Source organism: Anser anser (genome assembly GCF_964211835.1).
Source record: "Anser anser genome assembly, chromosome: 13".
NCBI lineage: Eukaryota > Metazoa > Chordata > Aves > Anseriformes > Anatidae > Anser > Anser anser.
The window spans coordinates 10,027,150-10,044,513 of NC_139734.1; the positions used below are offsets into that span (position 1 = coordinate 10,027,150).

A 17,364-nucleotide genomic window follows, 5' to 3' on the forward strand; every position below is an offset into this window, starting at 1 on the left:
TTCTTCCTCCCAGCCACAAGCCCGCGGTCCTGCCCCATTTAGGGGACGGCTGGAGGGCAGCTTTTGGACACACCAGGGTCTCCCCCAGTTCCCCACCAGCTGCATTCAGAAAAAGGAGCTGAGATTATACCCTGGTTGTGCTTCAGCCCCAGCAAAAGGGCTGGTTTAGAGCTCTGGGCACTGACACCCTCACCACCAGCCATGGTGCAAGAAATGTCTTAATGACACACCACCAGCACCTCCCTGCCTGCAGCGAGGGGCTCAGTCACCCCGTTGGCGAAGGCTCGTTTTCTTCATCCTCATTACGGGAAATAGCCTGCTCGGCTCCAGCAGCCATCCGAGATGTTTCCTCCTACGAAGCGCGGTGCTTTGGGCTGCCAGTTACAGGCAGGGAGCTCTGCAGCCCTCTGCAAATTGCTGGGTGAAAGCTTCGATAGGAGCACATGGGCACTGATCCCGTTCCTGGCGGCTGGCTTGCTTGAAAACAGTGGATGGAAACGCAGAGGCCAGGAGGACAGAAAGCCTGGACGTGGCGGGGATCAGCGGGGGAAGAGCACCGAGAGCTGTAACACACAAGGCATCAACCCAACAGCAGAAAAAGGTGCCAGAGATATTTAGGGTTTGTATACACACATTACACATATATATATATATATATACATACACACACACACATATATATATATGACTGACAAGTCATATCTATACGTGCAATATGAGCAAAATGTTGCTATGGCAATCTTAATTCTGCGTTCCTTACATTAAGAAGAAGGCTGGAAGTTGTTTGGCACCGCGACTGCCTTTTTGTTACGGTACGTGCAGCGTTCAGCCCAGCAGGACTCTGATCTCTGCCTCCCGGAGCTATGGAAATAGAAATCACTGCTAACAATAACATGGCCACGCGGTGGCCTTGGATGCAGAGTCCTTAAAAAAAAAAGGAAGATGCAGATGGAAAAAGAGGCTGCATGTGCAGCAAAACCAGGCTCCAGTGCTGCCTGTGCTGTGGTGGGAGCCCTGCCGAAAGCTGGCATCCCCGGCCCCAGGCTGTGGTCTTGGGGCTTGGCTTGGTTTTGCTTCCCCCAAAGGAAAGACCTGGGATGAATTTATTCAGCCTTTCCAGCAGCAGCTTTAAAGACATTATTAAAGCATGAAAATACGCAAAGATCTCCAGAACAACCAAGTGGGGCTTGAAGGAAGGTCCTGGAGCTGTCATATCAGAGAAGCTTGCAGAAAAATGCATTCACAGCAACAAATTTTGGGGCTTTTCCCGTCGGATGCTGCAGATCTGTTACAAACCACGTGGAGGAGGCGGCTGCGTTGCCATACCTGAAGGCGTGGGATGGAGATGCCGCACGCCCAGGTGCATGGGGATGGTCAGCACCCAGATGGGGAACGAAACACAAAAATGGAGAAATACTTACCTCACGTGCAGAACTAGATGCCACGCTTTGTGAGTCTCATAAAGCCTTTTGTGCTGAAAATCCTGCTCCAGATGAGGACGGGGATGTTTCCGTGGTCCTGATCTGCCCAAAACTTCTTTGCGGAGCCGGAGACACGGACACGCTCCCCTGCACGGGCAGCGAAAGCCCTCGCCGTGCCGGGACCCCAGGGGACGAGCTGCCCCGCTCCCCTGCCTTCGGTGAGGGTCTTGGTGCTGCCGGAGCCCCCCCGCTGGTGATTTATTTGGGAAGGAGCTCCGAGCCACCGGCAGCACCGGGGACGCGCGGGGATGCTGTGCAGTGCGTTCGCGCTGCCTGAAGATGGCAAGCCAACACTGCTGTTTATAATACATGCAAATAACCCTGCCGGAGGAAGAAGGGGCTCCCTGCGAGTAAGAGGGCTATATTTTCTTCGCAGCCCATGGAAACCGCCAGGGCAGAATTGAAATTGCGGCGTTTATCAAACGGGTCCGAGCTTTTTCCTTTCCTCCTCTTTGTTAGGCAGAAGCCGAGGCGCTGCTCCCGGTACGGCACCAGTCTTCGAGCCCAAACGCAAAGTCTGAGGGAGAAATTGCAATGCATCCACTGGCACCAGGGAGCCATAGAGCTAGCGTGTGCAGGCAATAATTTATCCTAAGCCTTCTAGTGGCATTTTATGTCTTTTTGCTGTAGTGCTATTACAGCTTTGATTACTCCATTTTTATGTTTGTCAGCACAGCATATGGGCGAGATAATTTGTATTCAAAGTATTAAACTGGTAATGTAAATTATTAAAGACCCAATTCATAAAGGCAGTACGCGCCACATGCAGATCCCTTCCCCAGACCTCTCCCCTCCTCCCCTGGATTCACAGACCTGGTTAACTGGGCTTGCAGACCAGGGTGGGCACGGGGTGGGACCCCCAGCACGGATGTGGGATGGGGACAGGGACACTGACACTGCCTGCATGTCCCACTCCTCCCCATGCTCCTGTCGCCCACCGGCGCATCTCATTTCAACATCTCTGAGGATGTGACAGGGATGCCGAAACATTCCCCTGCTTTTACCCTTTTTCCTCCAGAGCACCCCCAAACCCCGCCAGTCTTGCCAGGCCATTCGTCTCTCCAGCTGTAACCCCCACAACGACGGGCGACTGGTTTCAGTAGCGGTTTACCCAACCATACACAGCACCGCCGCGTTGAGCAGATGCCGTCTTCTGTTTTTCTCATTACCAAGATTTACTGCCTTATAAGCTTATTATTGACTGAGGCTTTAGGCTCTCCTCGGGGCTGAGGACAAGGGGAATGCAAACTCCCGGCCACAGGAGCATCCCCGGCATGGTGCTGGAGCTCCAGGTGCTTTTTGGGGAAAGGCTTCCCCCAGCCTTAACCTCTCCACCCCACAACCACTGCTGGCATGGAGCGACACACCAGCTCTCCACGACACCAGCACTGAGCTAAGGAGCTGGTTTACTTGTATGTGTGTGTACCAGGTACAAAGTGCGCGCAGGGATGGAAATGGGAGCACAACAAAGCCCTGGAGGTGACGGAGGAGGATGGAGGAGCAGAGCACACGCTGAGCCACGAGTAGAGAGATGACTTCTGGGAGGGGGAAAAAAAAAAAAAGAAGTCAAGAAGCCACTATTTGGCTACTTGTGTCCACAACATATCAACATATTCAGAATTCCTTTTCCAATATTTTTTCCAAAAACATTTATACTCACGTTTCATCACCAATTAAAAGAGAGAAAACCCCAACCTGTCCCACACTCACCGGGGCTCTGTGCCCCAGGCTCCCACCTGGGTGAATAAAATTATTTTTATTTTTTTTTAATTATTTTTATTATTTTGGAAGGCATCCACAGAGATGTGGATGCCTCTCAGTGCCTGCAGCCCGAGCCCAGCAGGCTTCCAGATGTCCGCACGGCTCTCCCACCCCAGACTCCTAATCCCCTACTTTGTCTGAGCCCCGGCTGATTCCTGATGCGTTCAGCTCACCCAGCCCACGAGCATCCGAATATTTCTCCCTCCCATCCTCACGTTTCACCTTGAAGGAGAAGCGCTTCGCCTTCGTTATCAAGCCAATTAGTTCGGCACAGAAGCGGTGAATAGGACCAAGCAAGGCTCAATGGCCTGTAAAATCCCCAATATTCCAAGACCGGCCAAGGCCAAATATGACTTTTTTTTAAAAAAGGGAAAGAAAAGGGTGAGTAACCAGAGTGCAACGATGAACAGAAAACAGCAACCACACCGGTTAACGAAAGGAAAGTTGACAGCCAGGGCAGCCATAATTCCCCCTACAACATCGGAAGACCAAAGTTTGCGAGGAACAAAAGGAAATGATTAACAGGGGAAATATGCATGGTACAGAAAAGACTTTTTAGTCCAAAAAGGGATGTCCGCATTTAGCAGCACTTGGTTCCTGTCGTCAGGGCCCTTTGCCTTCCTGGAGGTGTTTCTCCCCTGCGAAAGGCAGAAGTCACAAAGGGAGCTCGTGCGCAGCCGTGTCACACGCACACCGAGCGCCGCGTGTGTGCCTCGAGGATGAGGGGAAAGAGGCAAAGTGTCTGGAGCAAGTACATAAATAAGGAAAAACCCTCTTATTCAGGAGATGGTTCCTGCTGAATGCATTCAAACCCCTGGAAGCGCCCGTGCCCACGCAAGACCTGAGCCCGGACCCCAGCAGACCCACACGAGACCCCCGCCCGCTCCCTTCTACCCGGACCCAAACCCAAGACCCCACGTCCCTTGGCCACCCCCATGGCACTGTCACAGTCACCTCCATCCCTGCCCAAGCTGATGAGCAGTTGTTGCTTTTTTAAATTTATATATATATATTTTCTTTACCTTCCAGTAAGTTAGGAGTGTCAAGTGCGGTCTGGGCTGGGTTTGCTGGGTACTTCCTCATGCTCCCGCAGGTGAGTAATCGCGTTTTAACAGGAAAGGTGAAGGGTTGAGCCTCTAACAGAGCTTTCCCTCCAGGAAAAATGCTGGGGGAGACAGTGAGATCCCCACAGCCCATCTCCCCCAGCTCTACAAACCCTAGGGGGACCCCAAAACCAGCTGTGTACCAGCAGCGGTGCCCCCCAGGGTCAGCATCACCGACAGCAAGATCTTCAATCAAACAGCTCAATGCCATTTCCTCAGGTCCTACCCCAATTCCCAACAAGCCCTTGAAGAAAGGGCTCTCTTCAAGGCTTGCACTGGCTCTTCACCTTACAGCGTGCTCCCAGCAGCTTGCAAAAATTAAGTTACTGCCCAAAGCAATGAGATAAACCCGCTGCAGACCCGGCGCGTTTCCTTTCGCCCTCCCTACTGCAGGGCAGTGCCCGTGGGCAGGATGGGGGCTCGCAGGCGCAGGGAGCAGTACTGCAACCAGCTGACGAAGCCCAGCCCAGGGAGGATGCCCAGCCCGAGCTCTGAAGCTAAGGAGAAGCAACCACCACCCTGCTGTATTTCAGCAGGCGAGAATCGAGCAATCCCCCACACCTGCCACGTGTGTTCCATTTTCTACACCAGCATAAAGCACACCCCAAGCTTCACAAAGCAGCGGTTAAAAACACTTACTGGTAATAGGCTCTAACAATGAAGCCAGGACACGTCCCATTAATGTTAAAAAAGAGCTTTTTTCCCACTCTAAGTACCCCTAGGAGGTTTCTAAGGGGAGGGACTGGGAAGAAACAGGCGTGCAGGGCGAGCCCTCGGACGAGTGGTGCCAGGTCTGGGGGCAGAGCAGTAGCACTGCAGGGCTCAAGAGCCAGCAGCAAACACCTTCAGGACTCCCCCCAGCAGCTCTCGGCTCCTGAAGGTGATTTTCCTGCCTGTTGGATTCAGCCAGCGACATGAAATCGCCCCTTGCCAGGGAGCGGTTACAGGACGGGCGACCTCTCACCTGCTCCTGCCCCATTTAGGGACCCAGGTGCCCTCAGGACAAGCCCTTGGCAGCCCCAGCTCTGAATGAGGCCGTTAGCACAGCCCGGGAGCCACCCTATACCCTCAGCTTGCTTTATTACATCCATACCAGCCCCATCAGGGGGATCGGACGCTTGCGGGTCACCAAGCACAGCCCGGGCAGTAAACCCTGCCAGGTTTTCCTCGCAGGGCACACAAACCCCACCAGATATGGGTCCCTTGTATGCCACAAGCTGAATCACGCTCAGAGAGCGGCTGCCTGGTGAGCGGGTCCCTCTGCTTTGCTCTACAGAGCGGCCACGATTTGCAATTCAGTTTATTGCATTAAAACCTGGTGCAGCCCTAGCAGAGAGAAACAAACATGTCACTGCTGACGGCCACTCCTCCTCGTCCAAGCACGCTTCCAAAATCCCTCAGATAGGGCTTGCTTGGGGTTTTCTACGGCAAATGGGGTTTGCCCACTTAAACCCCAAACCAGGTTTCGTAGGGCAGCATTTATCAGGAATAAATAAAGCTACCTAAACAGCCCTTCAGAGGGAACAGATGCAGAGGTGTTGTGACTCTGCCGGCATCCCCAGCGCAGGCTCCCACCTTCCTGTGGACCTCTGCTAGAGCTGGAGCTGTTTACTGCTAATTGACTCAATGTGCGCTCGGACCAGGATTTTTAATTAATTTTATTACAGAAGAATTAATGCACTGCTTCCCCACAGATGCATTAGGGTACCAACAAACCTGTATCACTGGTCTGCATCCCCTGCTCTCACTAACACACTGCTGGGCTTATTTTGGGAAGCAGAAGGCTCTGCCCGCAGGTGCTCTCCCTTGAGGAAAACCTACAATTGCCTCTCTGCCACCCCATATTTTAGGCATCCAGAGAGGGGTCCCCAACCCTTCCCAAAGGGAGCTCCTTGTGCTCACAGCCTGCCTTACAGCCCACAAAGGAGGATGCAACACATCGCATTTGGGGAACGAAAGCCACGTCGCAGTCAGCTCCAGCAAATTCACTCAAGAGCAAGGCTCTCTCCAACCCTTCCCTCCCCTCAATCTGTTTTACCGTTACCCTTCCCTACTTCCAGCAGGGTTAATAAGAGACACATTTACTCTGCATGGCTCTGGAGTGAAGTTGAGCAAGAAGTTTTAGCTGCACGGCAGCCCAAAGGAGAAGTGGTGCCTGCTTCGAAACGCAAGCATCTCAAGGCATGCGGAGGGTGTTCTGTCAAAAAAAAAAAAATGAGCTGTGTGAAATTAAGCAGCTCCCAATATCTGAGATGACAACATCTCCAAACACAAAATCCAGCGGTGGTGGAGCAGGGGGAAAATCCTGTGCTATTTATGTACATTCACACTGTGGTGTTTATCAATGGCAGAGCGTTCGGGGGGAAGAAGCATCATCACTACATCTGCAATCTCCAAATTCCAGTCCCCAGAGTCCTGCGCTAGCGTTGTATTGAACAGCATCCCCCAGGCATGCCATATTTCAGGAATGTGCCGAGCAGGAAGAGGTGCACGGGAAGGCCCAAGACCTTAATCAAGCCCTGAAACTCGATAGATTTCCTATATAACTAAGACAAAGAGGTGTCAGCTCTAGTTCTTATTTGCTAACACTATCAATAGGGGCTCAGCTCACTAGCAGTTAATTCAAAGCCAAGCTCGATTTGCACAGCAGTGATCTACACTAATTCCCATATGTGGCTAAGGGGAGATTTTGCCAACTAGACAATAGAAACAGCATTAGAGCTCCTGAAACGATGCCATTGCTTTTCTCTTCTGCTCCACCACTTCCCATCAAGTTTTCATGTGCCGGCATCTCCAGTTGTCTTCTCCCTCACGACACAAGTCACATGGAAAGGGTAGGGAATACAAGGGTATCTATTTCTTTTCCAGATGCAGTTTTTATTCATGCTTTTAAAACACAACTTCCCATAAACTGGGAGCCAATTTCACACTTGCTTTTTGTTGTTGTTCATTAAAGACACTAAGAATTGCCATAATTAAGCAATTATGGAAATATTTCTAAGTGATCCAACCAAAACTTAGCCTTAAAAAAAAAATGCCACATGTTGCTATATTCCATAAAAGTTTATTAGCTTGCCTCATCTGATACCAAGCGTTGCTTGTTTTTGCTTTCAGGTTGTAGCCCATCTCAACATTAGATGAGGCTCAGTTTTGCCAAGACACTATGGTTATTGAGAAGTCACAGAAAGCCAGACATGTACCCAATTAGGCAATGAAGCTGTTTTATCCACATTCGAATTATTTTTACTGCCTGTAAGCCTGGCCCTCATTAATCTGCAATTTGGCTCAAAGGGAGCCGTGGCAGCAGCCCATACCCGGAGTTTACACTAATGAGTTACCCTGTCCTCTTAAGTCAGCTGTGCGTGGCAGCGCGCCTCTTTGACCTGCTGTTAATGCAAGTACCTCCTCACGCCCATCTCCTCCTGGCTGCCAAGCAAACACCGAGCCACAGAAGGAGCACGAAGGGGTGTTTGCCTTCCCTTCCCTGTGCTGCCACTGCTGGGGAAGAGCAGGATTAGAGCCGGCAGACAGAGACCGAGTGGTACCGCTCCCTCCCCAGGGCTGCGAAACACCCCCAGGTTGGGATTGTCAAGGACCTGCTGTCTTTCCAGTGCCAGAGGGTCACTAACGGGGAGAGAGACCTGCTGTCATCTCCCACCCCATGGCACCCAAGTCACGTTTGGGCTTGTGTCAGAAGGAAGGACACAGCCCCAGTACCTGTGCCACGCTCCTATGCAGCAGGGAGATCGACTAGGCGCCTCGCTCCTGCCATGAATTAAGATGCTAGAAAAAACCACAAGTCTGAAACAGTTTAACACAGGACAAAAAAGGCACATTTTAATATGTACAGCAATGCATTTGGGCTATAAATTTACCCAACACAACTGAAAAAAAAAACCAAACTATGCTTTTATACTTATTCCATGGTGTCAGCCTCATTCCTAGCCACCTACCTTTCTCTGCATCTCTGAATGCTGCTATATACACACACAAACAAACAATTACGTCATGAATGTTCATTTAGGCTCCCAAGTTCAAGTAATAAAGTTCAAACTTGCATAGCATCTTATGCCACTCAGCCATAAACAGTTACGATTGCATATTAGCTGGAGCAGCCATCTCTTTCAATTCAGCCAGTTTTGGCTGGCCACCATTTATTTATTTTTATTTTTTAATCCTTGAGTCAGAATGTTTCCTAAGTCACCAGCCCTGAGGGATGCCACAGACTTCAAAATGAACCTCTTTCTCGCTGTTGTTAAGATCCTTTTAAACCAGAAATTTAGAGTGTTGTCAAGAACAGTTTTAAAAATGTAATACTGTTTATTTTGCTTCAAAAACATTTCAGCATTCTAAACATACAAAAAAAACAGAACGTTGCAAATTTGTTTAAGTACAGAGTGTTTTTGAACTTCAGTTGCTGCACTGGCTCTTCACTTAGTTGACGATGAAGAGATGTCTACAGTTTCAGTTTAAAAACTACCGCACTTAACTAAAAAAATCCATACACTTCTCATGCCAGCTGAACCCCCTTCCACAACTAAGAATGGCAGCAGAATGCTATTTCACTATATACAGAAAGACAACTTTAAGCTAAATGGACGCCCACTGTAGTGTAAATAGATCTACCCTCACAGTGCATGCTTTGGGCCATGGCACCCCGTGGAACGTACAGCCTTTCCCAGTAATCACTGCTCCTCTAAGGCATCATAACTCTAAGCATGTACCACAAGAATCTGTCTAGTTTTTACAAACTATAGATATGTACAGTTTATAACCCAGGATTTTCTAGCCAATAACCATATAGTAACACCACCTTACAAATTAAAAAAATGCTTGAAACATTTTTAAATGCTTTGTTACACCAACAGCAAAGTGCACAGAGTTAGGAGAACACTAGAGCGCCTTTTCATTTTAAAAATGTTTGGAAATATGTACAACTTTGATACAGTTTCAGGGTGCTCACTACACCCATGGCCACTTCATGTAAACCAGTTACAATTTCTAGAGCACTTTTAGAAACTACAACGCGATCGGAATCCAATTTTTTTTTTTTTAATTAAGCCTAATAAGGGCAAGAGACACCATCTCAAATAAGAGGTGCTTCATTTATGGTGTTTCCCCTACTCTATGGTATTCACATGGAGACAAGTATTGTACAGTTTTATTCGTCATCATCATCTTCATCCTCCTCTTCTTCATCCTCCTCCTCCTCTTCGTCTTCTTCCTCTACCTTTTTCCGAGCAGCTTTGGTTGCTGCTCCCTTTGCGCCATCAAACTTTCCTTTAGACTTGTAGTCTGCAACATCCTGCAAAGTCAAGGGGATGTCTTAATTTGCTCTAAGTAGCAAACACATCAAGCATTTGTACAGCAGCGGGCGTTAATGTGAAGGGACTGGCTTTCTGCAGCTGCATCCCCAAGAGGGGACACAGCCAGCATACAGGTATGCAGACACTCGAGCGTATTCGGCTGCCCCCAGACTACGGAGGACTTGAACCCTTCGTTCAGTTACTTTTCTGAGGAGGAGAAGTAAGAGAACCCAACTTCTCTTAGAAGTTTCCTGCTAACAGGACAGAGCTCCTGTAACAGCACAGCAAACTCTTTGCTGTAGCAGCACAAACAGCTGCTGTTGCGCTTTGTTTGGGGAATTTCCGTGCCAGTGGAATTCACCTGCGTGCCTCTAACCTACTCTACCCCAACATATGTCCAGCCACAACTCAAAGTTTGGCTACACAGCACACTGAAAACATGTCTACCTGCCAACAGGTCTACTTGGGAGAGTTGGTCGTTGCACTGGGGCCACCTCGGCTTGGTCTATCACATAGAAGCACTCTAACACAAGAGCCCATATGGAAGAGACGAGGAAAAAGCTAGCCTTACCTTCTCGTACTTCTCCTTCAGCTTAGCTGCCTTGTTGTTATAAGGCTGCTTTTCACCATCACTGAGGTTGTTCCACATTTCACCAAGTTTCTTTGCTACATCCCCGATGGATATGCCAGGGTTTGTGGACTTGATCTTGGGGCGGAACTCTGAACAGAACAGGAAGAAGCCAGACCTTGGAAAGAAGCACCAGAGGACAGTGAGCACCACAGCAGCATGCCCAAGCAGCATCCCCTTCACCCACAAAATTCATATGTACGCTTGCATACAGATAACAAGTAGTTGTTTCTTCAGTATGCATTTTGATTTTACTGAGGGCCAGACTCACAACTTTCACCCAATGTTGTTCTTATTCAGTGTTCTTTATCCCCACCCCTCCCCATTTTCATCTCAGATAGGGCTGTAGTTGAGACTTGAGTCATTTCTGTGTCTTTCATCACTGTGAGTTTAAGGGTACCAAGACCTGACAATTCCTGCTAGCATGCTACATGCTCAAGAGTACAAGCTGCTTATGAGACAGCATCAGTACTACCAGTACTTCTATACCAACAGCATGCCCCATCTACTTATTTTATGGTAAACATAAAGGCAGGTCACAAGTACTTCAAGAGAAACCAAAGCAATGTTTGTGCATTTCATGCCTCAGATACTTACGGTGGTCGTTTTGGGGCATTGGGGTCCTTCTTCTTCTTGCCACCCTTAGCTGGTCCATAGTCCTTCATTTCTCTATCATATCGTACCTTATCAGCCTTCGCCATTTCATCAAATTTAGCCTTCTCCTTGCTTGACATGGTCTAAAAAACAAAAAAACAAGACACCAAGCCACGTGATTACCCAACTGTTCAATAGCTGGCAAACTTTAAGTAAACAAGCCAACACGTACCAACTCGACAGGGGCGTTTCTGAATTTGTTTGTTTTCTAACTGGACCACATGGGGACGAAGGTCCTGTACTGGGGACAGCGGCCACAGCTGGCACACTGAGCAAGAGGGCAACGGCTGGAATGACACTTGTACAGCCACAGTCCCCCTTGAGGACATGGGTCTCAAGTGAGGTGACCGTTTAAGAGCACTGCTTGGGAAAAGGAAGAAAGCCCAGGCTGTACTGGAAGCGCTTAAATGGGCAAATGCCATGGGCTGAAGCCTCCACAATTCTTACAGGAGCCAGCAGCATCACATCAGTGGCCACAGTACTCGTACTGAAACATCACAGGAGTCCTCAGTGTTCAAACGTATGTATGCCATGCTAGCAGACACCACAAGAAGTTGGCACTTCAAGAAGTCACAAATTAAGGTACCTTCCACCTCTCTGAGCACTTCTTGGAAAACTCTGCAAAGTTGACTGGAACCTCTGGGTTCTTTTTCTTGTGTTCCTCACGGCACGTCTGCACAAAGAAGGCATAGGCAGACATCTTGCCCTTGGGCTTCTTCGGGTCACCTTTAGCCATCTTGACTCTGTAAGGAAGACGGGAAGAGAATAACAAGTGAACATATATACATGTGAATGTGTGTGTGTATAACGTGCAAATGTTTGTATATACACACACAAGCAACAGTGTATCAGTTACACTCCTATCAGTTATGTCTCCTTCCTGTCCCCCCAACACTTCTTGCTGTCCCCCACATGGGGCTTAAATTATTTTTCCTTATGACTTGGATTGAGGGCTATGCCAAGCGAAATTGGTCATCGGATTTAAGTTTTACATAAATATATTTACATCATGTCCAAAGACGGGCTATTAAATACACATACTCCTGCCCAGCAAGCATTATATATGAACTAATATAAAATATTTTAGTTGGCTACCACACTGGGGCTTGAGCAGTGCACATAGTGCTGGCCTGCGACTCATCCCTTTAGCAGGGGAGTTCCCGCGTTAGCAGCTGCTGCCCAGGTAGGAAGGGTTATTCCTCCTGCATAAGTGCAATAACCTCGACAGATAAGGAGTTGGGCGAAGAACGTCCAGTTTGAAACACAATGGGACCTGCGGGGCTCTGAGTGGAGAGCCACTCTTGGTCTTGCTCCACCAAGTGACACCACCAAGTGACACCAAGCTCCACCAAGCTCCACGCCTGGCGCCGCAGTGGGCAGCGCGAAGGAAGACGTGACCGGCCACTCGCCGCGAGGAAGACGCCAACTTTCGGGCCGTGTCCTCCCCACCAACTTTTCCCCCCCCGGAGAGGCAGGAAAGCCAAGCGGAGCGCAGCAGCCCCCGAGCAGCGCCCTGGCACCGCGGCGCTCCCCACTCGCAGCGCTCCCAGCCCGACGCGGGCGCTCCAGCGCCGACCCACGCCGTGCGCGGCCGGGAGCCGGGCGAGGGGGCTCGGGCGAGCAAAGTTTGGGGCGAGCGGGCCCGCGGTCGCCCCGGCCTCCCCTCCCGCCATCTTCTCGCCCCCCCCCCCCCCCCCCGGCCAAGGTCACCGCCGGCGGCCGGAGCGGGGCGCGGGCACCTGCGGGCGGAGGGGGCCGGGGGCCGGGGCGGGGGGGGCCCCGCTTAGCGGCGGGGCGGCCGTCCCCTAATAATTCATCTTCCATTTTGTGAAGCGCCTCCCGATGAAAGAAAGTGCCCCTGAAATGCGGCGGGCCGGCGGGCTGGGGGCGGCGGGGGGCCGGGCGGCGGCCGGGGGGCGGCCGTGGGGACCCCTCCGCCGTCGGGTCCCGCTGCCACCGGGGGAGCGGCTTCGGCGGCGGCCGCGCTCGGCGCCCAGGGCCGGCGCCGCTCGCTAAGATGGCTTCTCCCGGCGCCGCCGCCGCCGAACAAAGCCGCGCACCCCCCTCCTCCGCCGCGCTCGCCCCCAGCTCCCGCCGCCGCCCCCGGCCCCCGCCAAAACGCCGCCCCCGCCGAGCGGGGACCCCCCCGCTGCCGCCCCCCCGGGGCTGCGGGGGCTGCGGGGCCGGGGCTGGGGCCGGGGAGCGGGTTGGAGGCGCTTCCCCCCCCCCCCCCCCCCCTCCCGGAGCCTGCCTAGCGCAATACTCTGTAACAAAGGCTCCCGTGCAGCCATTATAGCCGCGGCTACGCTCCTCCGCGCCGCCAGGAAAAAAAGTGCGAAAAGGCCCCCCGAGCCCCCCCCGGGGCCGGAGAAGGGCACGGCGAGGTGGGGAGAGAGGAACCGGGGCGAAAGCGAAAGGTTTGAGCCCCCGGCGGGGCGCCGGGGGGGAGATTTCCCCCGCCGCGACCCCCCTCCCCATCGCTGCGCTGCTTACACGTCTTTCTTCCCTTCGCCGGGCTCTCCAGCGCCAGCCATGTTAATGCCCACAGCACGGGCGGCGCGGCGCGGGGAAGAGGCGATGCGGGGCTCGGCCGGGGGCTCAGCCCCGCAAAAAGGCCCGGGCCGGGCAGGGGAAGGGCGGCGGGGGCGGAGGCGAAGCCACGGGGGGAGCCGGGAGGCGGCGGGGCCGAAAAAAAAACTGTTTCGCCGGGACACACGGGCGCAGCGCGCAGGGTTTATCCCTGTCAGATGCTAAAGCGACAGCCATATTAATGCAGAATAAACAGCAGGCACGGCATTGCGCACGGCCGGCAACTTTCCCCCCGCCACCAGCCCCGGCCATCCCCACCCGGGGGGAAAGGGGGGCAAATAAAAGCCGAGGGCGCCGCGCGTTTTGCCGGGCGGCGGCGGCGAAAAATCCCTGCCCATGCGGGGGAGAAGAGGAGTTAGTCCCGGTGTAGTTACCGCACCAGCCATGTTACTCCCGGCGGCACGGCGCGGGGAAACGGGGCTGCACCGGGGGCAGGCGGCGCCGGGGGGCGACCCCCCGGGGGGCAGGGGCGGAGGACGGGGGGCAAACGCTGCGCCCGCGGCTCCCCCGTAACCCCGCCGGCTGCCCGCTGCATCGACCCGCGCGCTCCTCTCCCCGTGCGGCGTCGGGAGGGGTGGGTGGGAAAGAAACTTTTTTTCAGGGGAAAAAAAAAATTATTATTATTATTATTATTTTTAAAGAAATCGGGAGAAGGAAGGAAAGGAAGGGGAAAAAAATAAAAAAAAACAGGGTGCCAGGGGAAAAGAAGGAGGCGAGGGAAGGCGGCGGGGCAGGGCGGGGCGGCGGCGGGGCAGGGCAGGGGGCAGCCGCCCCCCGAAAAGTTGCGGCGGGGCCGCACGTACCTGTATTGTTCGCGGCAGTGTGGCCGGGAGCTGGAGCGCAGGGCACGGCGCGGGGCTCGGCGCGGCGCGGCTCAGCCTCGCGTTGGCTGCCTACGAGAGCGGCCTGATTGGCTGCGGGGCTCCGCCGTTTAAAACAACCTCCTCGCCCGCTCATTGGCCCGCCGCCTTATGAATATTAAGCGCCGCCCCGCGCCCATTGGCCGCCGCCGCCGAGGCCGTTCATTCAAAACTGAGCGCCCGCCGGGGGTGAACGGGGCGAGGCGGCGGCGCGCCCCCGGGAAAAGTTTGGCGCGGGGGGCGCGTGCGGGGGCGCGCCCGGGTCCTTATCCCGCCACGTGGGGCCGAGCGCGGAGACCCCCCCGCGGCAGGGGGTCGGCGGTCCCGGGGAGGGTTTTGGAGGGGGATCCGCAGCGCGGAGCCCCGCAGGGAGGAGGGATGCTGCGGCCCCCCTGGAGGTCGCGGGAAGCCCCCCGGCAGCCGCTGGTGTGTGCGGTTCCTGCCCCGGAGCCGCCAGGGCCCGGTTCCGCTGTCATTGGGGCTGTTCGCAGGGCCGGCCACCGCTGTGCGGAACGGCAAAGGAGCCGAGTCCAAAATAAAGCCCGATGACAGGCGGTACACGCGATGGAAAAGAGCTGCGGGGCTTCACCCGCTCGTTCAGCAAGTAAAAACACCGCCGCGACTAGCTGGAGTTACTATTTCCAACCCACTTCCACAATCTGGTTGATATTAGCTTTCGAGGATTTGGTGGCTGTTACAGAGGCTGGCTGCGTGCAAGGAAATCTCCACACACGCACTTGGGCTGAAACGAGCCCAGCTCTGGGGCCGAGGGCCGAGGTCTCCTTCGGCTCCCTTGAAAGAGCTGCTTCCCATAGGGTAGCTGCCGAACGGCTGAACTGGTATTAGTGGCTGACCACAATTGTTGGTTGGCTCGGAAAAAGAGAGCTGTTATTTTAAGGCTGGAGCGGTAAGACTCAGAAACCACTGCATACTGTTATGGGCTGGGCGCAACTGCCACCCTCCTTTAAGATAGCCAGAAGAAACAGTTGCCCTCTTTAGGGAACAGATAGCGCAAAGAAGCCTCCGCCCTGGGCTGAGGTGCTGCCAGGCAGCAAGGTTCGCCAGGCACTGCCCCGGCTAAGTGCTTATGGCTCTAACAACATGGCCACAGGTTGCCTTTGCTGGAAGAGACCTACACAAACTGCCTGATGAGACACAGAGGAGTGCCAGCCTCCCGCTGACAGATCCAGTGGGAAAGGCGCAGAATTTCACGGAGGATTTTAGCCCAAGTCCTCCCTGCATTTCTCCCTCGGGGTGCACCTTCCCAGCCCATCTAGCAAACGCCCAAATCCAACTGTCATCCCTACGCAGAACTGCCCGAGGTTCACTGAGACCTCACGCACGTGTCCTTGGGCTTTCCAAAGCATGGATGGTAAAACCAGTCTTACTAGCCTCGCGCCCTATTTCCACGTTCTAAAACCAAAAGCTTAAAACAAGGGGCTCATTCATAAACATTAATGAGGCTACCTGAGGGACTGTATTCTGTAGCATCATCATAAAATAAGACAAGCAACGCTACTGCAGGATAATCTCTTTGTAGCTGACAAACATCACTCTCACCTATTTTTAGGTATACTTTAAAGTGTTTCAAACTAGTTGAATAATTAAGGTTTTTTTTGTTTGTTTTTGTTTTTTTTTTTTTCTTTGGCTCTGGAGCTGTGCAAATTCTTGCTCTGGAACACTTTCTTCCTCAAACTATGATCTCGTCCTAAAGAGCACACCAAGCTGGGAGCAGCCCAGATGGACAGACTGTTGAGGAGCTTGCTCAGGACCGGCACCTGGCATCAAATGTGCAGTCCTGGTAGTCATCTCCCGAGCATCCCTCCTATTTCTCATAAGCCAGGAGAAACATTCCCTAAGATGCTTGTTCTAGGAAGGCTGAGAAAGTTTTGACAGCTGGTCAAGGGGCAAAGGAGATATTTTGGTAGCTGAGAGACAGCTGGGTTTAAGGTTTTGTCCCAGCATGGTTTTGAAAGCAGCGGAGGGCTGAGTAACAAACGGGTGAACATAACACCCCAGGGAATGCTTGTACTCACCTCCCGAATCGCCACTGCTGAAACAAATCCTCCCCCAGTGCCCTCTGCCCCGTGCATCGCACCTGGCCACCCGTGTCTAAGCACTTTCCTGTGCTGCACCAGGAAAACAGCCTAGAAAGTTGGCTGAGCAAATTCAACCTTTTGCTGCAACTTCTTCCAGGCCATGCAATCCCAATTCCTCCTGCCACCCGGCTCCGGCCTTCCCCTGAGTCCTGTGGGAGCCAGTGCAGCTCACTAACCTAACAAAAAATAAACAAAACCCCAAATTGAGCCCTCCCTGTTTAATTTTCTGCTGGATTAGTGAGCTGAACCAAGTACCAAGGAGTTAGGTGAGTCCCAGAGCCAAGGCAAAGGAGGGTGCAGAAGGGAACAGCCAGGACTACCCCGTTTGACAGCAGCTCACCAACAGACCAATCCTACTCTCCTGCTCAAAACATCGGTGTGTCAGTAACTTGGGTGAGGAGAGGGAGGGGGTTTGTTCCATATCTCCTGTAAATGTGGGTTTGGCAAGTTTTAGGGTTTTCATCCTCTTTTTTAACATTACAGACATAAGGACATGCTTGTCATGCTCTAGGAAGCACGAGAAGAAAACCAAATCCAAAAGAAACTTCTGGGTGCCTGGTTCTTGCAAGGCTTGCAATGGTCCCAGAATGCAGGGAGAGCTCAATGCACAGTCTTGTACCTACTCTTCAAAAAGATCTGACCTGATGCCCCCCATGACTGCTACAGACAGATTTTATTTTGCAAGCACATGCCATGTTTTTAAGCAACTGACAGCCATACCCAACATCCCACAGCAAGACCCAGGCTAGGCAGTATCTTGAATATAAGGACTGAGATAAAATTTAATCCAAGGTCCCAAAGCAAGCAGACAGCTTCAAATACTTCCAGTAGCTTGTTGCTGAGAAGATTCCCTGCCAAGTTCCGTCCCAGCTGATGTCGCCAA

General features: G+C 52.7%; 1 protein-coding gene across 2 annotated transcripts; it reads right to left on the reverse strand.

Moving 5' to 3' along the window:
* Window positions 1-8,155: 8,155 nt before the first annotated feature.
* Window positions 8,156-14,460, reverse strand: HMGB3 (high mobility group box 3). Of its 2 annotated transcripts, none has more exons than XM_083797196.1 (5): window positions 14,326-14,460; window positions 11,520-11,676; window positions 10,877-11,016; window positions 10,223-10,397; window positions 8,156-9,650 (listed from the first exon to the last, which is right to left on the reverse strand). In XM_083797196.1, exons 2-5 carry the CDS (start codon window positions 11,667-11,669, stop codon window positions 9,507-9,509), a joined length of 609 nt encoding a protein of 202 aa, XP_083653322.1. In that variant the 5' UTR covers window positions 11,670-11,676; window positions 14,326-14,460; the 3' UTR covers window positions 8,156-9,506. The 2 variants fall into 2 exon arrangements, with proteins under 2 accessions (XP_083653322.1, XP_083653321.1); XM_083797195.1 differs by lacking the exon at window positions 14,326-14,460 and adding an exon at window positions 13,427-13,542.
* Window positions 14,461-17,364: the final 2,904 nt, after the last annotated feature.

Coding starts and splice junctions, on each gene's coding strand:
- HMGB3 (XM_083797195.1), bottom strand. CDS start 13,467: ATGGCTGGCGCTGGAGAGCCCGGCGAAGGGAAGAAAGACGT. Junction 11,677..13,426: donor GGCGAAGGGAAGAAAGACGT/GTAAGCAGCGCA, acceptor TCTTCCTTACAG/AGTCAAGATGGCTAAAGGTG. Junction 11,017..11,519: donor AGTGCTCAGAGAGGTGGAAG/GTACCTTAATTT, acceptor TTTGTTTTTTAG/ACCATGTCAAGCAAGGAGAA.